Below are 27580 nucleotides of genomic sequence, written 5' to 3' on the forward strand. Positions count from 1 at the left end.
ACCGAATGCCATTACAAAGTACCACCACCAATAACTTTTCTCACGCAAACACGACTTTCTCACCACAGCCCAATTCTTCTGATGTGAGTAATACTAGTAGAATCCTCGCATCTGTTCTGTACCAGTCAAGGCTTGAACCACCTGTGTTTGCGGGAGACGGACACGTTAGCCCTGAGGATTGGCTACAATCGGTCAATGTGTACAGAACCTCCCTTGATTTAACCGATGCTCAGATTCTTCTCGAGCTGCCACGGTTTTTAGCAAAAGAGCCAAAGAAATGGTTTTCAGTCCTTGACGCACATGTCGTTACATGGGCCCAGTTCTGTGATTTCTTCAGGAAAGTCTTTCTTCCTTCTGACAGCCAGGAACAAATAATGAGAGGTATCTTGGACCGTATGCAAAGCCCTGAAGAGCCCCTTCCTACTTTTGTGGCTCACATGCTAAGTGAATTCAGAAAACTGAAAACTCCTCCACCGGAGCAAGAACAAATCGACCTTATTTGTAAACATGCTCTTGAAAAGTATAGAGTGGCTCTCTATGGAACTTCTGTTTCCTCTGGTATGGATCTTCTGCTGAGGGCTCACGAGCTCCATGTGGTCCTGGGACCAAGTAAATGTTCATTGCCTGCAATGCAGAATAAAGCTAAATTTGTCAAAGAAACCTACTGTTACAAGTGCTCACGCCCTGGCTTCACTTCTCGAACATGTCCAGACTGCAACTCACTTTCTGGAAATGGCTCACAACAAAGTGAGTCCCCTAATGCTCATTCGGAACATGCTCTTGATGCAAGAGTTACAAACGACCCTGAAAGTAGCAATGCAGGGGAAGGAAGCTCATTTGTAAGGCACAAGGGAAACTCCAAAGGGGGGAGGATGATTCGCAGAGGCAATCCTCCCTCCAGAAGATAATTTCGCCTCAACCGTCTAATGCTGCTGTTCCAGAACATCCTGTCCTTTGCCATGTGGAAGATCCCACATCACCTTCCTTTTGGAACACTCCATTTAGAGTCAAGATTAACCTACATGGCCAGGTGTTAGATGCTACACTTGACACAGGCGCATCACTTTCTGCGGTGCAAGCGGACATTGTTCAGAATCATGCCAAACTGAAGGTTAACATTAAACCATGGTCTGCTCCCCCAATCCAACTAGCAGATGGTGGGGCATGCCAACCCTTAGGGCTGACATGGTTGGCTTTTGGCTTCATGGGACAGCGTTTTTATCACAGGTTTGCCATTGTCCCACGCTTACCCTCAACCTTGGTCTTGGGGATGGACTTCATGTTGCGTGCCTCCATCACCATTCACATCCCATCCAGAACTGTTGTCATAGGCAACGATCCTTTATTAATAGAGGAGATGGAAGGCAGGGAAGTGCAGGAGTCAGGAAGCAGTTTGTTATTTATGGAAGTCCTATCTTCCGCACTTCGAGAAAAGGTTGAAGAAGCATGTCTGAGTAATGCTGAGAAGGAACAACTGTCAAGGCTACTTGAAAGTTTTTCTGATCTCTTTGACGGTCATCTGGGTCGCACATCACTAATTGAGCACTCCATTGACACGGGGAACGCCAAGCCAGTCCACCTTCCCCCTTATCGAACCTCCCCAGCTAAAAAGCGTTTGATTGAGGATCAAATAGGAAAAATGTTGAACGATGGCATCATTGAACCGGCAACAGGTCCTTGGGCAGCCCCCGTGGTGATTGTTCAGAAACCTTGTGGTGAACCACGATTTTGTGTGGACTATCGTGGGTTGAACCAGCTTAGTGTGAAGGATTCTTATCCATTACCAAGAGTTGATGAGTCCTTAGACTTCCTTTCTAGAGGAAAATTTTTGACCACGATCGACCTTGCTCGGGGATACTGGCAGGTCTCCATGGCAGAAGACTCTAAATCTAAGACTGCTTTTGTTTCACATTGTGGGCTATTTCAGTTCCGTGTGCTTCCATTTGGTCTGTGCAATGCACCAGCGACCTTTCAAAGACTAATGAACAGTGTCTTGGCTGGTCTTATTTATAGGTGCTGTGCAGTCTACTTGGACGACATTGTTGTGGCTTCGCCCACTTTCAAGCAACATCTCAATGACCTCAGGGAAGTCCTTTCACGGCTCAAGTCTGCCGGGTTGACCATTAAACTGGTCAAATGCCAGTTTTGTCGCAGAGAGCTCACCTTTTTGGGGTACCGCGTCTGTCCGAGTGGCATCCTGCCGGACCAGGCCAAAGTGAAGGCTGTTATGGACTTTAAAACCCCTGTCAATGTGAAGCAAGTGAGGCAGTTTTTGGGCCTATCAGGCTATTACCGACGGTTCATACAGGACTACGCCCACCACGCTGAACCACTGTTTGCGCTCACTAAAAATGATGCTCCTTTTGTGTGGGACTCTGCATGCCAAGACGCCATGGACCTTCTGAAACAAAAATTAACTTCGGCACCAGTGCTAAGTTTTCCTGACTTCTCTCTACCTTTCTTTGTTCATGCCGATGCCTGTGATGCGGGACTAGGAGCTGCACTGATGCAGAGAGATCTGCATGGCAGGGAAGTTGCTGTGGCGTATGCTAGTCGTGCCCTGCATAAATCGGAGAAACCTTATTCAACGCCCGAGAAGGAATGTCTGGCCGTCATTTGGGCCCTTGAGCACTTTAGGCCTTACATTGAGGGTCTCCATGTCACAGTCTTCACTGACCACAGCGGGCTCAGGTGGTTGATGTCCCGTCCCAACCCCACTGGCCGCCTTGCTCGTTGGTCTCTCCGCCTTCAGGACTTCGATTTCGATGTTGTCCACAAGCCTGGATCTCGAAACAAAGTCCCTGATGCGCTGTCAAGGAATCCTCTAGCAGATGATGTGCCACCAATGGACCTTCTTCCTGACTACGCTGTGATTGGTGGTCTTGATCTCCGTACGCTACCTTCAGTGACACTTACGGATCGCTCTCATGTCAGACAATTACAGCTTGATGATCCAATCACAGGTGATCTCCTCCGTAAAATGGAGGCCGCATTACAACAGGAGAGTGAGATGGATGATTGCTCTCAGTATTCCATTCAGGATGGCCTGTTGTACTTCCAAGATCCCAAACCTGCTTGCGGCATCCACCCCTTGAAATCTTTAAAGCTGTATGCTCCTGCTTCTCTCAGAAGTACTTTGCTGAGATACTACCACGATCACCCAACTGCGGGTCACTTAGGGATAACCAAGACCTTGGCCCGACTGAAACACAGGTTTTTCTGGCCTAAAATGGCATCTGAGGTGAAGAAATATGTAACCTCTTGCACGGTTTGCCAACTGACTAAACCAAGTCAGAGAAAACCTGCTGGTCTAATGGTCCCAATTCGTCCCCAAAAACCTTGGGAGTATGTTGGGGTGGATTTCGTTGGCCCTTTGCCGCGTACTCCCAGTGGAAATTCTTACATTTTGGTTTTTGTCGATTATTTTTCAAAGTGGGTCGAGATCGTGGCAGTGAGAGAAGCTACTGCTCAAGTGGCAGCAAATAAACTGCTAAGTGAAGTGTTTTCCCGTCATGGGGCCCCCACATATCTAATTTCAGACAGAGGTTCCCCTTTCATGAGCGACCTTTTTGAACGGGTGCTCACTCTTCTGGGAACAGAACATCGCCTCACAACGGCATATCACCCACAGACAAATGCCACAGAGAGGGTGAACCGGACTCTCAAGACAGCAATTCGAGCATATGTGGATGATAAACATACAACCTGGGACCGATATATTCCACAAATTTGCTTTGCACTACGAACAGCACCGCATGAGAGTACAGGTCAAACCCCGTCCATGATGTTGTATGGGAGGGAGTTGAACACTTCATTGGACCTGGTGACTCAGCCTGTCTGGGATGGAATAGAGGAACCTGAAATTCCTTATCCTGAGAGCTTACGTTTGACATTGCAAGAGGCACATGACCATGCTAGGGCAGCCCTGGAAACCAGTCACAACAAAAGGAAGCAGCATTATGACAAAAGACGTCGCTCTGTTTTTTATGCCATTGGTGATCTTGTCAGAGTGAAAACCCACCCTAAATCAGATGCTCTGGCCAATTTTACAGCAAAACTGGCACCCTTGTACTCTGGTCCATACCGTGTCACTCAAGTTTTGTCTGATGTGAATTACAGACTTGCGAAGTTGGACACAGGACAGGAGGCTGGTGTCTATCATGTGGTCAATATGCAGCCTTTCCACACTTGGAACGCATGCAGCAGCCATACACCAAATGGGTCTCAGGTTGAGTCTGAAACACCAGATGAGGGGTTGGGGGACACGTTGCTGGTGACACAGAGGGGTGCAGACCAACCTCAAGACGCTTGCTTTTCTCTGCCTAATGAGGCTGATGTTAATTGTGACGATCCTATTGACAATTCACATGACGTGACCAAGCATAACATGAGCAGTTGTCCTCGTAATGCAGACGCTGATGCTAACACATCTTCACAACATACACATCTTCCTGACTTTGACATTGATCTTGAAGGTCATCGCTACAATCTCAGACCTAGACTGGCACCTAGAATCACCTCAGGGTGGTCAGACAATAGATGGACTAACGAGTATCATACTGACAGATTGGATCTGAAGTAGTAATGTGTTTGCTTGTTTGAATTTCTCCTGTATTAAAAGTTACTAATACGCTTTATTTTCCTTGCGTAGCAGTGGGACTCTAGAAAGCATTGTTCTAATTGTTATAGTTTCATGTGTTGTGTTGAGGAAAAACAAGTAAATTGTTTTGCACATTTGGGTTGGTTACACAAACATTTATTTTTTTTATGTGATATGCCGTTGAAAAGCATACTGTATAATGTGAAGCTGTACTGACGTGTATGCCAGTTATTGCCTTCTGTATGTAAAATATGTTTTGGGTTGATGGATTTCCAAGTTTCTATGTATGGAGTTGAATTTTACCGTTGTCCTTATGTTGTGTACGGCTGGGGACAGCCTTTTTCTTTCCGGTGGGGAATCTGTAACGGCCAAAACTATGTATTTTGCATGTATCACATTATAGTGCGGTGTGCCCTTTAAGAGACTGATCACTTTACTTGTAGCGCACGCTATGTGGTGATGACGCAGAAGGACTATATGTGTGTTTAATGAGGACCCCCATGGATGATAAGTACGCTCTGCCTTCTCGTTGTTATTTTTCTCTTTACTTTATTTGTAACGCCAAGAAAGAGTTAATCTCTCATGTATGAGAGGAGTGCGTTGCCGTGTACCAGCCATTAAATGTGTGGAACACCAACTCTGCGTTTTCTCTTTCACTTAATGCATTTAACGAGTTATCCGAGAAGAAGCGTTACAGTCTGCGACAAAACCCTAAGACTGCAGCCAAATCGGTGCTTTCTTTGGTTTGCTGATTCTTTGTAGGTGTGAGCAGGTCAGTGATGTGATCTGAGCCTGTTACGAGCAGTCACCGACACCACAATCTTTTCAAACTTGTTTCAAATTATTGCCACATGATCTTGTTGTGTGTTCGATGTAATAACAAGGTGGGAGTAATCCAGCCAATCACAGTGCATATGGTATAAATAAAAGTCTTGTAATAACTTTACGAATTTTTCTTTGAATTTACACGAGAAAACCTTTTCTGGACTGCGTCTTGACCAAAAGTCTTGTCATTTGTATACCTCGTCAGTGTTGTGTTATGTAGTATGACAAGATGATAACAGATGACAGAAACCTTGTGGAGTGTGAGCACCGCAGCAGTTCATGTAATCTTACAGTCCTGTAGTGTGAGCTTGCCTTTTGTTTTTAATCTTTTATTTCTGTTTCATCTGTCTTATACCTGTCCTGTGTTGTAGTTGTTGACAATGACAGCAAGGATGAAGACTGCCATGGTCCGATGCTCAGCCTGGATAAAGAATCAGGTGTCAACAATTAAAAACATTTAATTAACAGTGTCTTATCCATTTTCAATGTGCTTTCGTGATTTGACTGGTCAAAAGTACACAAAATTCCGATTAAAAAACAAAGAATAGTCTGAACTCAACAAATATGGGACAGCAGTTGAAGTAAATAGATCAGATTTTGTTTTGAAAAAGTTGAAAATGATTCAGTGCCATCCTAAGATACTCACAGGCATGAACGGGTCAGCCAGCACCGACAGGAAGTACTTGTGTCCATTGTCTTTTACAAGATCAGCTTGGCATGACTACAGAAAAGAGAAAGAAGCAGGAAGAGTAGGCGAGTGTAAAAGAAGGAATTGAAGAAGTGACAAAAATTTTGACTGCTGACAACATTTTCTCCCAATCTTGCTGTCTGTTGCTGAGTCAGAGTTGTAAAACACTTACATACTCTCCTAATGAAAACTGAACTATAGCACTTGAGACACATCACTGATACCAAAAACACAATAACAGAGCCTGGAATGACCGGAAAGAGAGAGATGGAGAAAAGCTATTTGTCCCATCTAAAACAGAATGTGTGCTGGAGGATAGTGTGGGCAAGACAGAAAGGGCAAGTTGTACTATAGCCTGCTTGTGCTCTCCACTTCATCTGGTGATTTTTTAAGTGCCAGATGCAATTGAGAACTCACCAATTACACATAATAACCACTCTATATGATCTAAACAGTTCTGTGTATATCTGAACAGTATGGGGTTAGTAAGATTTTTTTTTTCTACAATAAATTAGGTCTTTTAATGAGCAAGGACACATACAATGTATTAAAAGTGGCAGTAAAAACTTTTAGATTGTTACACCCCCACACACACACACACACACACACACACTTATAACTATTTCTTATTAAATGCTGTTCTTTTGAACCTACTATTCACTACTGAAACGTGAAAAAAAAGTATCAGGTTTTCAGACCAAAATATTAAGCAGCACAACCATTTTTAACTGTGATAATATGAAATGCCACTTAAGCACCAAATCAGCAAACTGATTTCTAAAGGATCATGTGACAATGAAAACTGAAGGAATGTCTGTCAATTTAAGCATCCCAATTAAAGGGGTAATTTACCCCAAAATCAAAATTCTGTCATCATGTACTAACCCTTAAGTTGTTCCAAACCTGTATAAACCTCCATTCTATCTTTATGTCAATACTTTCTAAATTGGTGCTCGCATATCTTGTGACTGAAACAATTTTTTAATTGACGCAGGTGTCAATGAGATCTGAGGGCAATAATATCTGCATCAGAGTTGTGGAGAGCTGTGCATCCGGGTCTCTCTGCTCAAAGAGGAATTAAAAATAGAATTAACAGTTTCAGTTTGACCCTAAAATTTGACATTTTAGGTCAAGTCACAGGGTATCGTTTGACCTTTGATTTAATATTCATTCCCTAGAGCAGCTGTTGAATTTGATAATTCAATCATAAAATATAATATAAGTTATATCTTTAAAGAAAAATGTGTTTTCAGTAGCCAGATCAACAGCATTAGAGTTTCAATTTGAGTGCTGCAGTCTCTGTGAGGTATGTGTGAATAATCATCTATCTCTGCAGGTGTCTTTACCACTATTGCCAGAGACAGATGGCAAACCACTTTCATTTCTACTGCTCTTCCAGACTCCAATGTACGACATACACTCTGAATGTCTTCTATGATAAACAAAGTCACATTAATCTAATTTCAATTAATAAAATAAAATAACAGATGAATCATTGACTAGACCAGGAATGTGCATTAAAAAGATTATCTTAATTTCATGTTGATTTTTTAAATTTATTTAGAAATAAAAACCAATATAGCATTTACAGTACAATTCAAAATAATAATAATAATGAAATACACCTTCTTAATGCAAGTTCTTGGTATACTGAACAATTTATTGTTGCATTTTATTACAAAAGAAAACTGTGTGAAAGAGTTGTTTTACTTTGCAATCTCTAATAAAAAAAAAAAAAAAAAACAATAATAAACTTATTTTCCCTCTGAATTGACTTTCTGATAACATCCATAGATATCCAAGGGCATATAAGGAATCCGTTCTGGATATAAGTAACGGAGTGTCTATTTACACTAAGTACAAATAGCCTGCCTTGTTGGCTGGAGCTTTTTACACTAATTTCACCCACCAACGCGCAATTACTGTAGGCTTGTCAACACTACAAAGTACAGGCACTACGTCAGCTCCAGTGGTGCAGACGGTAAAATGTGTGTAAACTGCATGTACCACTAAGAAAATATGCTATTTTCACTGAGTGTAAATAGCTGCTGCATAAAAGTAAACCAACAGCCAAATAGCTATTAAGCAAACTCATAATTGGTTCAGCTGCATTCTTGTGTGTGATGCCTACTTTTCACATTTTGTAGTCAGTTCCTGATAAAATACATCCTGTCCTATGTTTTCTTAATTGAATTATGTGTATCACTCAGAATTATGATGCATTATAGAAGTGGAATTATAATGGCATTTCACACCAACTTTGAGGGTCTGGGCCTGTATTCACAAAACATTTTATCTTACCACTAAGAGTTCTCATAAATAGCAGTAAAAGTTTTTAGCTAAAGTTTTAAAACCTATTTGCAAAGCTGCTGAGACAAACTTTTACTAAGGGATAAAGAGAAGTCTGAAGCTAAGAGAAAGGGTGGGGTTGACTTCGTTGCTATGGCTGAAAGCAGCATGCGTACTAACTATTCACACAGTGACTGGCTATAAGTCCCTGTCAGAGATTTATTAATGGAAATATTGTAGAGCACAATATTATTTTGCTATATTCAAATAAAGGTTAAAAAAAAATAAAAATAAAATGCAGGATAAGTGTCACTTGTTCGTTCAGCAAAATAATAGTCTTCTGCTGCTGTACGCTGTACATATGTTTCTTCTGTGCAACCTAACACATTTCGCAGAAATATTTCAGAAATTTTAATCATCACTCACCCTGTTTTATTTTGTTGTGTAGTTACCCATAGACAGCGCAGAACAGTTGAGAAGCACAGTTTTAAAGGGGTCATATGATGTGTATTTGGGGTAATGAAATGTGTTTATGTGGTTTAAGGTAGGAAAAATCCATAATTTTCCACACTGTACATTTTTGTTTCTCCTCTATGCCCCGCCTTCTGAAACACATTGATTTTTACAAGGCTCATTGTCTGAAAAATGAGGTTTGCTCTGACTGGCCAGCTATCCAAGTGCATTGAGATTGGCCGAATACCTCAAGTGTGTGACAGAAATGTTACAACCCCTTAAGATATTGTGATGCCCTGAGTGACTAGACAAAAACATAAAACCCATTATAAACGTGATATAAACATGATTTCTAGTTGTGTCCTCTTTTGGAAGGCCAAACAAAGTAGTTTATCTTTCTCAACAAAACAGCACAACACACAGCGGCGGAGTGTGCGGAGGCGGGAGGGATAGAGTGAGCCGCAGCCTAGAGTGAGCGGAGGCTGGCTTGAGTGAGCGTCTTTTGGACTTGCGACAATCACATGTGATGACCCAGGGCTGGACTCAGCTTTGCCCAAGGTGAAAGCCGATCCAGTGATCCACAGTGCAAAGTTGATGTATTTCCTCAACGACCAGCACGGATCAGCTCCAGGTTATTATAATTGATCATTAATTAATTATTAGTCTGTATTTATGATTATTCATCAAAATCATCAAAACTGGCTCATGGAATCAAAAATGAATCAAAATGATTGTGCATGGAATTCTTTAAAATATACAGTATGCATACAGGCATTCAAACTCATTAGTGAAATCTCCACCTGGTGGCGCAAAAGGGACAGCCGGCACCATTATTCAGACCGGAATTCCCACAAGTAAATGAAGATTAAATAATCAAATAAATTGCTGCTGAATTTGACAGTGATACCATACAGTGAGTTTATTATATATATATATATATAAATATATATATATATTTGTGATTCTCATCTGTTCTGTGCTGTCTATAGGAAGTGCAGCTTCATTAATAAAGATTTAACTACGCACAACTGAATAAAAAGGGTGGGTAATGATTATTTCTGCAAAATACGTTAGGTTGGACTATTACTACATTAGGTAGGACTATTATTTTGCTCAACAAATGGATGTTGTTGTCACGGGCTCAGATTTGGTTGACCACATAGGGTAAACTTATTTTTAAGTCGTTTATCCTTTTTCTACCCATGAATTCTACCCCCCTCTGAAACCCCACACAACCCCCCTACCTGCTGAAACATGGACCATCTCACCTCCTCCAACCCACACTACCCAATTACCCCCCAACCTTACCACATCACAGAAAAACTGTCTAAAACTAATTAGTAACACACTCTCCTCTACAGGTGCATCTAAAAATTTTGAATATCATGAAAAAGGTCTTTATTTTTTGAATATATATATATATAAAATTGTATTGCATTACTGTATAATACATTATTGTATTATGCTTTTTTTTATCTTTGAATATCAAGTTTGATGGCTTCAATAGTAAAAGGTTGGTCATTATTATGTAAATGATTTTAAATGTTCTAAATATCACGTGGAATTCTGGGTAAAACAAGGGCTGAAATGAAAGGGATAAAGTGGTTTACGTACACTATCCACAGCCAAGATCTTCGCCCATATGAAGACCAAAAGAGGCCTGAGCTCTCTTGCTGAACTCTGTAACAGTTTCAACACATATGGAAAAATCCCCACTGAAAGAGCCTGCGGAGAGCAAAAGAGAGAGCGGGGGGAAAAAAAGACCAGATGATGATGCAAGGTAGCTGTAGAATGATATTCTGCACACAGTGTACCTAACTAACATATGTATCATCTAAAGGCTACTGTATGAAAAAGAAATGTAAAAACAAATGTTAGTTGTGTATCTCACCAAACTGACGGCCCAAGGGCCCAGGTCCAGAAATCGCCCCAACAAATCCAGTGCCCTCAGTCTGTGCACCTGACTTAAGAGGACCTACGAAAAACCAGATGGGAGAACATTAATGTGATGTTCCACACTCTTCCATAGTCAGCGGAGTTAGGGAGGAGTGGATGACTGGGATATGCAAGTTAGTGTATGACTCTACAAAAGGGCCACAGAAATGAAAAACGGGGAACAGAGAAAGGGGACAAACTGCTTTTAGTTATTTCATTGACCTACTGGAGATGATGTTACAGCTTTGGTCATTGTGGTCCTTTAGGGAGTATAAGGTATTTAAAATACCTTGCACCAACAATAATCAGCAAATGTCCCATACCCACACAAACATAACAACAGGCAGACATACATTCTCTCACACACAATGAGAACAACTAATAAAATCATACTGAACAGATGCTCGGAATCACATACTGTACATACCTGCAGGCTGGCACAAGCTAATGACAGCCACCTGTGTGTGTACATTTATTTATGCACTGTAACCCTAAAGCTCTCTCTCTCACACACACACAGTACTGTGCAAAAGTCTTAGGCCACTAGAATTTTCACCAAAAAAAAAAAAAAAAAAGTCCAAACATTTCCACACATTCCTTTTGCCGTTAAATGTAATAATCCAGAGAGATTTTTTTTTGCACAAGGAGTCTGACAGCAGCTAGTGCTCCATAGAGAGATCTAATCTGATCATCATCCAGTCTGTCTGGAATGCCATGAAGAAACAGAACAAACTGAGACAGACAAAATCCAGAAGAATTGTGGCAATATCTCCAAAATGCTCGAAGAAAACTGCAAGGTACTTGTGTAAAAATGCTGTAAAGTTAGTATAGTGTCAAAAAATAATGCCATACATAAAACTTCTATTATCTTAACTAAATTAAATCAACAATTGGTGTGACCACACTGTGTGTTAAAAAAGCTTTTGTCCTAGGGTGCACTTGTGCATTGTTTTTTCAGGTAGCTTAGCAGATAGGTTTCTTGAAGTGTCTTGGAAACACTGCCACAATTCTTCTGGATTTAGTCTGTTTCAGTTTGTTCTGTTTATTCATGTTATTCCAAACAGACTGGATGATGGTGAGATCAGATCTCTGTGTGGAGCACTGGCTGCTGTCAGACTCCTTGTGAAAAAACAACAACAACAACAACAACATCTTAATGGATTATTACAATTAATGGCAAAAATAATGTTTTGGAATGTAAACTAACATTTACTACTGATAATACTGATATACTACTGCCAAAGATAGATATAACTGAAAAAGAAAGTTCTAAATACTCTGAACTAAGTTAAGTTTGCCTTGCTCCAAAAAAAAAAAAAAAAAAAAAAAAAAAAAAAAATTAACAAAAAGTTAATAAGTATTTAGATATTTCTTTTGAGTTGACAAACTGACATATTTTTGTCAATTTTAATTGTTTCATTGTTTTGATTTTACTCAATTTGTTTATTTTAATTTAGACAAACTTAAATGGAAATGAAACTGGGCAACTTTAGGTATGTATAATTACAAATATGATTAACAGGATAAGGTGTCATGCTCCAGGGCTTCTATTTTCAATGAAAACAAACAAACAAACAAACACCAATACCAGTCAAAAGTCTTGATAAACCTAGGTAAATCTTACTAACTTCCCATCTGTATTTGTTTCTGTGAATATTACAGCATGACTATCCACAGAACTTGTGAGATGATCATCAATGGGTGGGGAAGGCATGGCGAAATAAATTTTTGATTTCAAAACAAATTTTAAGCATTTAAGCATAAGCCTTTAGATCAAAAGACCTGAGATTATGAGAAGCCTAAAATTAGTTGTTTGAATTTTTTTTAATAGTTTTAAATAGCAATTTAATTTTCATATTCCTACGCCAGCTTTTTAAAAACTCTGTATACGTGTGCATGTATTAAAAGCATCTAGATACCGTGGCACACACTCTCAGCATGGTGAGGGGGTCCGGATAAAGGCCTGCCCAGAGACAGAGCCATGCTGTGCGTAAGGAGTGCAACAGAAGGACTACCCACCTCAATGCCCACACAAAAACATGCACAAACTCCAAAATGCCTGCAATCTACTGCCAAAACAATATGCCAACCTGCCATAAAGGTATTAATAGATCTCTGGGTCACGTCAAATCACGGACTGTGAAAATTCTCAGCATGCACCTTGGCCATAACAGGGCGTTCCTTAATACCCTGAGAAATGCCTATGACAGAAGGAAGGAAGGAACGAAGGAAGGAATAAAGGAAGGAAGGAAGGAAGGATGGAAGTAGCAAGATAAATGAGAGAATAGAGAGTAGGAGGAATATGAGGGAGGTCTGTTTTTTCTGACTCTGGCCAAATGGAAGATTAATCAGCACTTACAAGGTTTTACACACATACATTTGTGTAAAAGTGTGACAGGCTGCTGAGTTTAAGATAAGTGTGAAGATCTGAGCCCATCTGTGAAGAGTCCAGAACTCTTGAAGAGAGAAATATTACAAAAACTCAATTTGACTCAATACAAGCAGCAGGAAAAAATAATTCTGATCAGATAGCATTAACCTAACAGTTTACATTTCATGAGTTCTATGCATTCACTGGGAATCAAAGTACCAATACTGTCATGTATACTGTCATGATGTACTGTCTGAGCTAAAGGAACATACACAGCAAGATTTTGGAGCATCTGAACAATTACATGTACATTAAATTACATATTTTGAAAGCTTATTACTCAAATTAACTTCTGAACAGTACACTATAAAAGACATACAATATTTGGAAGCCTGAGCAATACATACATACATATATACACACACACACACACACACACACACACACACACACACACACACACACACACACATATATATATATATATATATATACACTATAAATACACTATATAATATACATACACTCATCTAAAGGATTATAAGGGAAAACCTGTTCAATTTCACATTAATGCAATTATCTAATCAACCAATCACATGACAGTTGCTTCAATGCATTTAGGGGTGCTGTCCCGGTCAAGACAATCTCCTGAACTCCAAACTGAATGTCAGAATGGGAAAGAAAGGTGATTTAAGCAATTTTGCGTGCAGCAATGCAAGAACAGTGTTTATAAATTCAGTTGGTTTAGTGTACAATAGTATTTTGGGGTGCATGATATATATCGGCCGATGTTAAATGTGCATCTCATCAGTAAAGCCGGTTCTCTAAACAGTGGTAAATAACATTATGTGCGTGATTTCACATAGAGAAGTTGTTACTACACGGAGCCATTGCTAACTGACAAGCTGCGCAAATCCACATTCATTATCAGCTTGGATTTACGCAGCTTGTCAGTTAAAAACGGTTCCATGTAGTAACAGCTGCTCTATGAGAAACCACACACCTGATGGTATTTACTGATTAGATAACCGGCGTTACTGATTAGATGGGCATTAATCATAGGCCGATATATATCGTGCATCCCTAATAGTATTGTTAATGTATTCTAAACAAAATATCAGTAGTGAAATAATATTTTTATAGAAATAGTTTACTGTGCTTTGTACATTAACAACGTTAGACAGTTTACAGTGTAGTAGCTTGAACAATGTAAAGTCTGTGCAAAATATGAGTAGTGCAAATACATGTATGTAAAGTACTGTGACCAGTGCGGTAAGAGAGAAGGTGCAGGTTAGATTGATTGTGTGGAGTTCAGAAGGATCACGGCCTGGGGAAAGAAGCTCTTCCTGAGCCTACTAGTGCAAGAGCGTAGGCTACTGTAACACCAGTCGGATGGAAGGAGGGTAAAAAGTCCATGATTAGGGTGAGAGGAATCCTTGATGATGTTCCTTGCCCTGCCCAGGCAGCACTTGTGATAAATGTTCTCAATGGCTCAATAGTTAACTGGGTGCCATTGATCTGTTGAGCAGTTTTTACTACCCGCTGGAGTACTTTGTTGTCAGATGCGGAGCAACTGCTGTACCATACTGAGATGCAGTTTGTGAGTATGCTCTCAATGGTACAGCGGTAGAATTTCACAAGGATCCTGGGACTCAGGTGAGCTTTCTTAAGGCTCCGTAAGAATTAAAGGCGATGGTGTGCCTTTTTGACCAGGGTGGAGGTGTTAAGAGACCAGGTGATGTCATCAGAGATGTTAATGCCAAGGAACTTGAAACTCGACACATGCTCCACTGCAGCTCCATTGATGTAGATGGGTGTGTGTGCATGACTCCTAGACTGCCTGAAGTCTACAGTGATCTCCTTTGTATTCTTGGTATTTAGTTCCAGATTGTCGGTGGCACACCACACAGCTAGGTGCTGCACCTTATCCCTGTAGACTGACTCATTATCATTTTTGAACAGGTGTCATTTGCAAAATTGATTATGGTGTTGGAGCCATAAACAGAAACGCAATCATGGGTGAATAAGGAGTACAGAAGAGGGCTCAGTACACAGCCCTGTTGAACACCTGTGTTCAGGGTGATGATGGAGGAGGAGAGGTTATCTAATTTAACAGACTGAGGTCTGTTAGTCAGAAAATCTAGAATCCAGTTGCTGAGGGATGTGCTGATTCCAAGCTGGCTGAGCTTGGGAGACCATCTTGGAGGGGATTACAGAGTTAAATGCAGAACTGAAATCAATAAACATAATTCTCACATGTGTATTTTGACTGTCCAGGTGGGTGAGGGCATTGTGAAGTGCTCTAGAGATGGTGTCCTCAATTGACCTATTGCGGTGATAGGCAAATTGGAATGGGTCTAGTGAAGCAGGGAAACAGGATTTTAAATGGGATACAACCAGCCACTCAAACCACTGCTTCGGTACTGGCACTAGTGTTAATTTTGTCAGACGAGACGAAATATGTTCGTCAACGACCTTTTGTTTCATGACTAAGACGAGACGATGACAAGAATGCACAACTTGTCCAAAATATAGGTATAATTATTATGTATACTAACATATACGTAAATAAGCATGTAAACATGAACATACATATATATACACATATATATATATATATATATATAAATAATCATAAAACATTTGTTTTACGGTGAAGACAGACAGACAGACGCGCATCACGCCACCCCCGCTGCCACACGCGCGTTCGCTCTCACCTCATGTTTGCGGCTGACTGCAAATGATCATAAATGATGGACAACTATACCCGGGAAAAGACAAAAGTAGTCCGGCGCCAAGATAAGAAAAAGAAAAAAGACCAAGACTAGGCCCGTGCATCACTTTTAGGTAACCTACATTTATAATCCTGTAAAACTTTTTTGGATTTGATAACATTAAGTTAATAACATGTTTTAATGTCGGTGATAGTAATATCACTGCTGCATCTGCTTTAATATAATCTGAGTTTCCATGTTCCCTTCTGAAAATTAACCATTATTTTACTACTAAAAAACTAAACAAAACATGGTTATTGTAGCAATGGTAACTACAAATCAACCATGGCTTTGACACTGCAAATTGCTTCAAACAATAATTTACGAAGCATTCAGATAATATTTTTGTGTTAAAGGGGGGTGAAATGCTATTTCATGCATACTGAGTTTTTTACACTGTTAAAGAGTTGGATTCCCATGCTAAACATGGACAAAGTTTCAAAAATTAAGTTGTACGTTTGAAGGAGTATTTCTGTTCCAAAAATACTCCTTCCGGTTTGTCACAAGTTTCGGAAAGTTTTTTCGAGTATGGCTCTGTGTGACGTTAGGTGGAGCGGAATTTCCTTATATGGGTCCTGAGGGCACGTCTGCCGGAAGAGCGCGCGCTCCCGTATAGCAGAGCACTGAGAGGCTGAGCACAGACAATCACTGATCAGAGCGAGAGCATCGCGAAATGTCACAAAAGGAGTGTTTTTGGTTGCCAGGGCAAGACAACCCTGCACAGATTACCAAAGAAAAAACAGCATTAAGGGACCAGTGGATGGAGTTTATTTTTACAGAGCATCAACGGAGTTGTGCAAGTGTTTGTGTTTGTTCCCTGCATTTCGAAGATGCTTGTTTTACAAACAAGGCCCAGTTTGACGACGGATTTGCGTATCGTTTATTTCTTAAGGATGATGCAATCCCAACGAAAAAGGGTCACGATCGTGTGTTGGAACCACAGGTGGTGAGTAAAACTGCTTCAAATATCTCTGCCTCCTTGTTAGTGCGTCTGCCTCCAATCGGAGACCGCGGCACGGCACAAGTCCGAATCCGCTTTTGCTAGTTTAAAGCAACACCATGTAACTTCTGCTCATGGTTGCCCCATGTGGTTGATAAGCGCAATTGTTTGTTACCAGTGTCTTCAATACTGTTGCTGTATAAGCTTGCCCGTGGGCTGCACAATACACAAGTGCATTTCGGACACACCCTGAGTGCACCTGCACAATGTGCTTCAGGCCATGCGATTAGATTGTTAACTTTGGAGTCGATTAAGGCGTATACGCGTTAAGAGGCATTTTCTCCTGATAACCCCGAAAAGAACTTAAATTACACTTATTGCTGCCGAAAACAAATATTCTGTGATAAAGTAATCCATATGAAAATGGCGCAATCTTGGCCCAGTCTTTCACGTCTCCCTTCATTATCTCTAATGCAACCATGCCACCGTGCCGAATGCGCTTTTGAGATTATAATGTTTCACTGAAGCGCGTGGCTTGAATATGCCCATGCAACAGAAGACAAAGCAGCAAGACTGTTCAAGTTTTTCTTCAACTTTTTACTGTTTGCTTCGCGATGAGAGGAATAAGACATAATTCACCCCAAAAAGATGTGATGTGGATTACCTCAGGATTTGAGATTTAGATTTCCTCCGAAAAAAAACATGAGTAAGTCTCTTTTTTTATGCATATACTTGTACTAGTTTTTTACTAATTAGACTTTTTCCAAACTATAATTCCTGACTAAATGTATTATCAAATGAAACATTATGGAGTTTCAATAACAATATACAATACTATACCATTCAAAAGCTTGATGTAAATGATATTAATGTAACAAACAATGCTGTTCTTTAAATTTATCCCCCAGAAAAACCTGAAAAAAATATTCTCAGCTCTTTTCAACATTAATAATAATAATAATAATAACAATACATGTTTTTTTTTTTTGTAGAAAATCATATTGTTAAAATGATATCTGAAGGATTGTGTGACTGGAGTAATGATGCAAAAAATTCAGCTTTGAAAGTCAGCTTTGATTGTTCCTAATAAACTGTTTAACTGCACTCGCAAGTGGATATAAAAATATGTTGTGGGATAATTTAATATATTCTAAAACTACAAACATAAAATTATATACATTTATTTTGTCCTTACATTCTTTTTTGTAACTCTTCCCTCTCAGTCACAAACGTGACTGAATGACTTATTATGTAGCTCATTATGCGGGCCTTTGTCTTCTCAGGTGTAAATCACAATGATATTCATGATAGTTGACGCCTACTCACATATGACTTTTACAATGAAAAAGTGTCTTAGAAAATTTTAATCAATATATTGTTTTCTGTGAGTGAGTAAACAAGATGATTTTCAAATAATTTAGAAATAGTAATTCTAGGCTACAAGCTCCAATTCTCAAAACCAATGTTATGTATGTGTTCTATGGTCTTATTCAAGTAATTTAACATTTTTAGTTTTTCACTAACCACGCATAACTTTTTTTTTTTTTTCCTCAAAAACACAATCATGTACATACATGCTGCTCACATATTATTATAGCCCAGTTTGTGCTGATTACAGTGAGATTAGACTTTAGCCATTTAGATGTTTATAAGCAACTGAAAAAAACCCAAATGTCAGGGCATGACAAAATTCTCCAGGCCCCAAAAATACCCTTAGACCTCAGAGGGTTAAAATAGGGCCCCATGTCAGCAGTGTGTCTATTTTGACTAAAAATGCTGTCTAGATATGCAATTCATTCGATTTTGAAACAACTTAAGACATTTTTTTTTTTACCTGCAGGACAATGGGCAGCTGCTCTGGTGGGTTTCTGTTCTCCACACCCATTGTCAGCCACACTTGAAAGGCTGTCAGTTGCTCAGCAAAGAATGGACTATGCTGTGGATATAAAAACAAATTGTAAGATGCAGAAAAGAAAACACAAACAAATGTAGTGAGCACTGCTACTCACAAGGTTTAAGTGGAAGAGCACTTTGTTAAATCACACAAAGATTGTGTACATAACTGAACAAGATGGCTGTATTGATCGCAGTCGAATTACATAAGCTTTGCATAACACATTATCCCCTGCCCCTACTTAATTATTTGCCTTACACATCTCAAATGAGTCACTTTCAATGTAAATGTAAATAAGCAGTTGGGTCTTGAATTTTTTGTTATAAAATAAATAAATAAATAAATAAACAATTATGGGGGTTTTACATTTATTAACAGGAAACATAAATACAGACTACCCTTAGGTCATGTTATTTAACATTCATTTATATATGTGGATTCCAAACAAAGGAAATTCAGAGTGATATTAGATACAGTTAGGGAAAAGAAGAAACATTTTGGTAGATACAAACGGTAAACAGTGTTACAGTTCTCAGAACCTAAACAGTATTGTGTAATTAATACACTTCGGTGCATTAAAGTCATGAATGGTAATTGAATTGGTAATCAGAAAAAATATATATTTACAATAGAATTGAACCATAAACAGTCTGCAGGTAGAGATGGAGGCGGCAAGAGAAAAGGTGAAGGAGCTGTTTTTGATAAAACAATTTTGACGACTTCATTAAGTTTTGTTTTATAGAAAACTCTTTTTAAAAGATTTTCTTTTAGTATAAATTGTATCTTAATTTTGATCAATGTTTTATCAATCAATTGCCCGTATTTTATATATAAGAAGCAAATATATAGCAGATAATGTAATGCATGTGAACTGAAGGGCGCCGGAAATCAGCTTGTGCCTCACAGATTTGAGAAATATAGGCTATATATTCAAGAAAGCTTGAAATGTTTACTTTTAAACAAAAATATTAAAACCAATATACATAGGCTAATCTCTGATTATGTAATCCACATGAAATGTGCATTTTTTTTGCCTAGTTCCTACTGTACGTCTACGGCCCAATGACGCTATGATGAGCATTTACTACTTTTTAAAAAATGCGGGTCAGGAAGCTGTATTTTTCTATTTTCATAATTTCCAATACTTTCTTTTCCTTTTTTTGCGGTCCGAGTTGCGGAGCGGGTTAGTTGAAAACGTAGGTCGGGTGCGGGTTATTAATACATTGACGCATCACTGATGTGCATCACTGATGCGCATATTAAAGTAATTTTTCACCCAAAACTGAAAATCTGCTGAAAATTAACCCAGGATACACCAAGATGCACATGAGTTTGTTTCTTTATTTGAAAAGAATTGGATTAATTTAGCATTAAATACAGTGGCCAATAGAGCTCAACGTGCTGCAAATAGAAAAAAAAAAAAAAAAACACCTACAAATTAAGAAAATAACTTCATCAATTTGACAACACATGCACTGCAAATTAGGGGTGCGTGATAAATATCGTCCGATAATTAATGCGCATCTCATCAGTAAACCCGGTTATCTAATCAGTGGTAAATTCCATCTGGTGCGCGATTTCACATAGAGCAGCTGTTACTAAAATATGAGTCCTCGATCTATAAAATTTCTTTCTCCAGTTCAAAAGTAACAGATCAAGCAATGATTACAAGCAAAATCGGTCAAAAACAATTCTAAACAAATATGTCGGTGGATTTGGTTCTGAGAGGAGAGCAGGGGAATTACTTTTTCACTGAAGCAATGGTTTAAAGATAAATGCCTCGATGGATTTGTTTTTTGTTGTTTTTTTTTACAAACATGCAGCTTTTTACTTCACATGTGATGCTTATATCAGCTATTCAAATTCTTATTCTGACGGCACCCATTCACTGCAGAGAATTGTTGAGCAAAATGTCTTCATATATATTTAGATGATAAAACAAACTCATCTAACATCTTGGCCTGAGGATAAGTACTTTTTTTGTGTGTGTGCAAATTTTCATTTTTGGAATTAAAATATTCCTTTTAACTTAATGTACAGCTTATCATAGCATAGTATTTGTGATTACTCAAAGGTGTGTCTGACTCTGCCACTAAACATTTGATGCACAGTGGTTTTGTGTAATTTGCACAACTCTCAACAAGTAGCTGTCACTCTTTCCACTGTACCACCCACTTTTAGGTGGCTTTCACACTGGCAGTTTATTTCGAACAGTATGGCTTGTATAAAAAACTGGTAATGTGGAAGCTGTTATGCGGACCCGGGAGTGCCAAACTGGAGACTAGCTGTAAGTGGTGGTCTGAGTTTGGTTGTTCTGGAACTGTGGTGCATGATTGTGAAAGCAACTCGGATTTGGTTGCACACCTGTTAAGAAATCGCATTTTAGCTTATGATGATGTCATCAGAGTTTAAGCTGCAGAAAGCTGCATTCATGCGATGACAATACACCAGGAGATGCAAGTGTCCTTGCATCATGTTGCGCATGAAGCAAAAAAAGACCTGTGTTGTGTGTTCTATCATGTAAAGTGTACGTTTGTAATAAAGTAAGACAAGTGTTGTTAAAAATGTGTGGGAAATCAGACCAATGCTTCAGGGGGCTTCAGGAACAATCACACTCTGATTTGTGCCACAGCAAACATGTTCAGTGTGAAAGTCCCCTAAGTATGAAATAACATGACATAAGCAGCTCTCTAATTATAATAATCTTACTTTCCTATAGCACACAGACACACATACAAAAATGATGAATGAATGAATCCCAAAATAACAATAAAGATGGCGTGAATGTGAGCGATTATTTGTTTGGTCCCAGCATTGTTACATAACTAAAATTTAGTCTTTCAAACACTCTTTTAAGATCCTGAGAACAGCAATATGGGCAGCAACTTTTACACTTAAAGATTAATCACATCAGGTTGAGAAATCAAGGTCTTTGAAATCATTACACAAGACAGACACTGATTCACAAATCTCTGAAAGTCGCAAAAGTCAGTCCATTAGATAGCTCTTTACAGATCCAAGGAGAGAAATTCAGCTGTTATAGCATAAGTGCATACCAGAAACAACAAGAAATGCACCTCATATCCAGTAAAACTGAGCACAAAATAAAAAGTCGAGAGGGTTGGGGGGGAATAAGTAAATAAAACAGACAGGGGCTCAGCAGTTGTTAGAACATGTGTCCCTGACATTTTCAGACATGGTTTTCATGAGTGAAACACAGGTTTGAAAGTCCTCCCTACATTCAGTATCTTTGCTTTGGTTGTGTCATGGAACCAGATCAAATTTGAAATCAAATATACAAATAACTTTGAGTATGATTGGATATTCTACAACTTTTTTGAAATCATAGGTAGTATTTGCAATGCTTGAGTCAATTTGAGTCAAATTAATATTAGCTTTAGAAGACCCTCAATAACTGAACATGAAATAGCCTTTCTCTGTCTGATCTTCACATAGAGGCAGTTTCAGTCATGCTCACCCTGAAAGCTGTGCCCTCCTCGATGATGGTGGGAAGCTGGGAGAGGCAAATGTCCACCGCTAGGTCCCACGCTTGCCTGCACGCAGGCACACACACACACACACACACACATTTCACATTAATCAATCTTACAGTCCTGTTTCTTGCTGAGATTTTAGGCTCTGACCAAATTAAATTTACGTGTTTGAAATCTTTGAGACATATTTCACTCCTCCACTTAAAGGATTAGTTAAAAATTTGAATAAATGAGAAAATTGAAAATTATTTTAAATGTATTATTTACACCCCCTCACTCTCATATTGTTCATTTACAAATAACACAAATGTTTTTAACGAAACATGAAAGTTTTATGTCCCTCCAATATGCAAAAACCTGGACGAAAATATTTCATTTAGGCATATGTTCACAGCTAAACACTGAAATATCATAAATCAAACATATAATATATAAAATGTGGTAAACACAAGATCATGTGGTTTCTTGATGCTAAAGAACTAATGAGGTTTGGTCACGAGAAGTAATGTTTGTTCTTGCACATAAAGCAAGTACAGTTGAGATTCCATTTACCATTAGGGATGTAATGATTCACCCAACTCACGATTCGATTCTCTATCACACACTGTGGTTTAACACACTTTTTTAAAAGTATTTTTTCTGCTATGTAAACTGAGAGAATTGCTTTGATCACTGAACCTGCAACACATTGGCTATATTTAATTCCTGACATTACATAACACATCAAATGTTTTGTTTATTCAAAAGCTAAAACTATTGCTCTAATATGCTTTGCCAGAGTCTATCACCAGGATTTCTTCCAATGGAATTCATATATTCTAACATTTCATGGGAGAAAAGTCCCAATATTACACCAGCTAACAACAGTCTACAGCACAGGGCATTCCTCCCGGCTCTAGTATACTCAATCCATTGGCCCACTGTGTCTTGCGGGTTTCGCCAATTGATCTGCTTTTCCCTGTCATTAAAATATTTTGTGTTGTAACTTTTTCTGAGCAAAGAAATTTCCCTTCCCTCTGCTGGCTGCCCCATCCCACTTTTGTTGCTACAGTATGTGTTCCATGATAAAAAGGTATTCTACATGGATGAATGGAATGTTAAGTTAACATTAGATTAAATTGTACTGTACAGTAATCAGTAAAATCACAATAGAAATACAATCGAAGTACCTGCTTTGTTCGTTAGATCATAAAATCACTTGAATTTGAGCCTGAGAGTCGTATTATTCTGCCACGTAATCATATAACAATAATGATCATTAATTTTATTTATTTTGTAATCTAATTCACAAACACTGTATGCATAATATTGGATTAAATGTTTAATTTATTAATAAGATATATTCATCAATTTATTCAAATAATTTACTTACAAAAAATGCTGCTTAATTATAAATATAGCCATCATAATAAAACATTTTTAATGCTTAAATTACTTTTAGATTAAGTACAAATTCAAAGGGTGGTTAATGCTTGCATACATTCAAGGATTCATTTGTACATTAGTTTTATAATCATTTTAGATTGTTAATGGTTATTTATTTGGACAGCTGCTGTGGCTTCGATGCACACTGCAATGATTACTTTACAAAGATCAGTCATATTCTTTCTGTCTGTTTCCTGTATTACTTCTTTCCTTTACCCCCGCCCTGATTTATCATGTCTCCTCCTAATAGCGGAAGGCACTATCATTCCTCTCAAATGTTCCCGTAACTCTTTCCTTCTTTACCAAATGTTCCTTCTCTTTTGCTCTCTCCATGTCTCATCTCCTGTTTCATAAGACCAGAAGACTGAAGGAACTTTCTACCCAGAGTAACGAAAGAGCTCTGATGCTCCATTAAAAGAGTGAAATCTATTTCTCTTTTGCTAATGGCATGTATTGAGATTCATAAAAGAGAAAAAAGTTTTGATTCCATCATACTCTGCTGAGGATTACACAATGCAGGTTTAGTCAACAGCATGATACTGATGATGGAAAAAAAGAAACTATATTTATTATTCATAATATAGTTTACGTAAAATGCAGAGGGAGAGATCTATGTGTAAAATACCAAAGTAAATAAATGCGTAGTGCCATTCACTGTAGGACAACGCTTATTCAGTGTTCAGACAGTGTAGCCACTGTCCAATATAAATACATCAGTTGCCATAGTAATGAACGTGAGCACGATGCCAAAAGGCTTGTCTTCTACAACATATGAAAGTACCTATTATTGTGCAGTATTGAATTTGTTTTTGCCTGTGTTATTTTTATCATATTTTGCCATTGTGATGAACTAAATGAGTCATATGAAAAACTATAAATCTCAAAAGGCAATTCTGTATATTACACATTCATGAGTACGAAATTAGACCACATATTCTGTGACTGAAATTGCTAATTTGTTCCCTCAACAAATGTTTGTATATTGCATTACTGTATATTGCATTAATACATTTCACTCTGAACATTCAGACTCAAAGGCATTAAAAAAAGAGAAAACATGAAAACTGGATTTGAAACCATTTACAAATATAGATTTATTGTCTTTTTTACTGTTTAGACTAAGAATAACTAAAGTGTTAGAGTTTTGTCCTGTCTGAACAAATTGGGCATATACAGTATTAGGAAAAAAAATGTAGTACATTCTGCATGTGTGTGTGTGTGTGTGTGTGTGTGTGTTCCCCTCCATACACTTACCACATAGCGTGCATGTATGTGGGTGGCAACCTGGGGCTGCTAACTGGTGTACAGTTATATGACCTCATTATTCTCTCAGCCAATAAGAAATTTCGAAATAGACTGGCCACCAAAAGATCTTGACGAAACAATTTCTGAAAGAGATCTACAAAGAGAGAGAGAGAGGGAGAGATGAAAAAAGTATGCATTATGAAGAAAATTACATATGTAATAAATGGTAACTTGATTAAAATTTCTAAATTTTGTTTTGTGAAGTGCTCAGTCTTAATGAGATAATTATGATGTGTGTGCACGACAGATTAAACCCTGGAGATTTTTATTATGTAGATTTCTCTCCGATGTACAATAATTAATAAAAAATGTGTGAGAGGTCAGGATATACTAGCAGAATCATACCTGGCTCCTCCTTGGGACAGAGACAAGAGTAAAAACTGTAAAGTTGGTTTTATGTGATGCTTAAATTTGGGAATTTATATAAATGTCTCATGTTTTAATGAAGACCACTGTAAAAAATGCCAACAAAGCAGTTACAGGGCTTGTGGCATTATATTTCTTTATATTTATTCTTCTAATCTGATTGGCCAAGCACTGTTAAAAAGTAACGACATTCAGTATAAGACCACTGGGATCCTTTCACTGTTTGTCTCACTTCACTTGGCCTGCCCAAGAGGCTGTTTGACCAACATAACGGTTCGTTTCGTTCAGCATCACGTTTTGGGACGTGGTAATGTCGCCACAATAACAGACCGGTGTGTAAAACTTGTGGATGTATTTTAAAGATTCTATGCCATGAACTTTAAATATTTCACATATTTTTGAAATTCTAGTGTTTAGTTGATCCTGATAAGTGTAGTCACAGTTGTAAACACTACAGCTTTTTTTCTTTCGTGAGGGGGTTTGGCACCATCTTTTTTTTTTTCCAGGTGGAACGTTAAAAAACATGACTTCGACACAACTGAAGTGTTTCCACTTTGTGTCCTATATCCATCAGACATTTAGCCAATGGTCCACGGGTGTGACGTCTGAGGTTGAGAATAACCACTGTAAGTGTAAATAGACTGGGGCATGCAACAGTTGATCCTGATTTGGCTTTTGGAACTATTTTTGTATTTTCTATTGTGATTTAAGGTGACTCTTTAGATTATGGAACACTATTCACTATTAATTAGTTGCTTCTTTGCATGCATATTGCAAGTTGGCGGTTTATTAGTACTTATAAAACACATTAATGCATGACCATATTCTAAATTCCTTAACCCTAACCCAGTGGTTCCCAACCTCTTTCAGCTCGCGGCCCACACAACCACACATATGTTTGCACGGCCCACTTAAAAAAAAAATAACTGACCCCACTATTGTTTGGTTAATAACTAAGTAGTCAGAAGCTAGATTGTTAACTGTATTTATTGAATGAACTAGGGCTGTGCGATATAAAAAAAAATAAAAAATAAAAAAATAAAACGTGATTTCTTTGATAAATTTTGCAATTGTGACACACACCAATATGCTTTTACAGTCATAAATGCATTCAGGATTAATTTGAAACATATTTCCAAAAGAAAACCAATTAGAGCTTTATAAAAAAGTTGTAATGTCTCTAGAACAGACATAAGTCAAAATTATCACTATAGTAAAGATGTAACAAAATCTATAGACTTATGGCAACAAAAATAAAAAATCCCGTGTCCAGTTTTTTTTTTGCCATGCATTATTCATGGAGCTGATTAATTGTAGCGGTGCCTCAGGTGTTTGCAGTGTGTATACAGTATGTGTATGCGGTCAGCAGCGAGAGCGTATAAATATAACGCGAAAGCACATTAAAATAAAGCACGAGCGCGAAACTCTCTGTTAGCATGCAGATTTCCTTTGCGAAATCGCACACAAATTTGCACAATTAAGCTACATCACCATGTTACAGTATGTGCGTATGTGTAATATTGTGGAACAAGCAAAACCTACAGGCAAATCTGTGTTCTAACTGAGCCAAAGTCATTTAAAAGATGTTGAATCATCAAAGTAAAATTGTCACTCTTTTGGGAGCCCTGAAAGGTCTGTGCCATTGATCGACAGAAAACTAAATCTTTAGAGATTGCGAAGAGCTGGATTTTAATCAGGACAAACCTCTCGGCAGGACATTCCATGCAATTGTGTCAGTGATAGCTGTGAAAATCCAGTTCAGCTCCCCTAATGGTGTCCTTCTGTCATTCAGCCTGCCGGGAATCCTGAGAAAAATAGATATGTACATACATGAAACCCAACAATTCATTTTGGTGTTTATTAAAGAGAAAGACAGTAACAATATAATGCTAAATGATTTTTGCACTGTTGCCGATCTCAACTGAATGAACACCGAACAATAAAACTATTGTAGAGTGAAACTGAGTTTTGTTTTATTACTGAGAACCTTTTCAACACTGTTATTAATTAAACTGAATCAAGTAAATGAACAAAATTAATTGTTGAACTAAATTGAGCTGAATAATGACACCACTGTCATTTGTTGAGCTGCATAAAAGCTGAAATTAAATTTATTTTATAACTAATACATTTAAATTTTACTAATTCAAAACTTTAACACCATTATTTCCATGTGTTATAACTCTGAAGCTGCTTTGAAAAGATAGTAACATAAATAAGA

General features: G+C 38.2%; 1 protein-coding gene across 4 annotated transcripts in view; it reads right to left on the reverse strand.

Moving 5' to 3' along the window:
- rptor (regulatory associated protein of MTOR, complex 1) overlaps nt 1-27580 on the reverse strand; it is a 238779-nt gene that overhangs the window by 87482 nt on the left and 123717 nt on the right. For all 4 annotated transcript variants that reach the window (XM_026244674.1, XM_026244672.1, XM_026244673.1 and 1 more), the window contains exons 9-16: nt 27064-27164; nt 24943-25087; nt 22248-22323; nt 18710-18811; nt 10747-10830; nt 10470-10580; nt 6072-6146; nt 5781-5846 (exon numbers count right to left, since the gene is read on the reverse strand). In XM_026244674.1, coding sequence (XP_026100459.1) covers nt 5781-5846; nt 6072-6146; nt 10470-10580; nt 10747-10830; nt 18710-18811; nt 22248-22323; nt 24943-25087; nt 27064-27164 — 760 coding nt within the window. The remainder of the gene's footprint in view (nt 1-5780; nt 5847-6071; nt 6147-10469; nt 10581-10746; nt 10831-18709; nt 18812-22247; nt 22324-24942; nt 25088-27063; nt 27165-27580) is intronic.

This window comes from Carassius auratus, unplaced genomic scaffold, assembly GCF_003368295.1.
Source record: "Carassius auratus strain Wakin unplaced genomic scaffold, ASM336829v1 scaf_tig00006882, whole genome shotgun sequence".
Classification (NCBI taxonomy): Eukaryota; Metazoa; Chordata; class Actinopteri; order Cypriniformes; family Cyprinidae; genus Carassius; species Carassius auratus.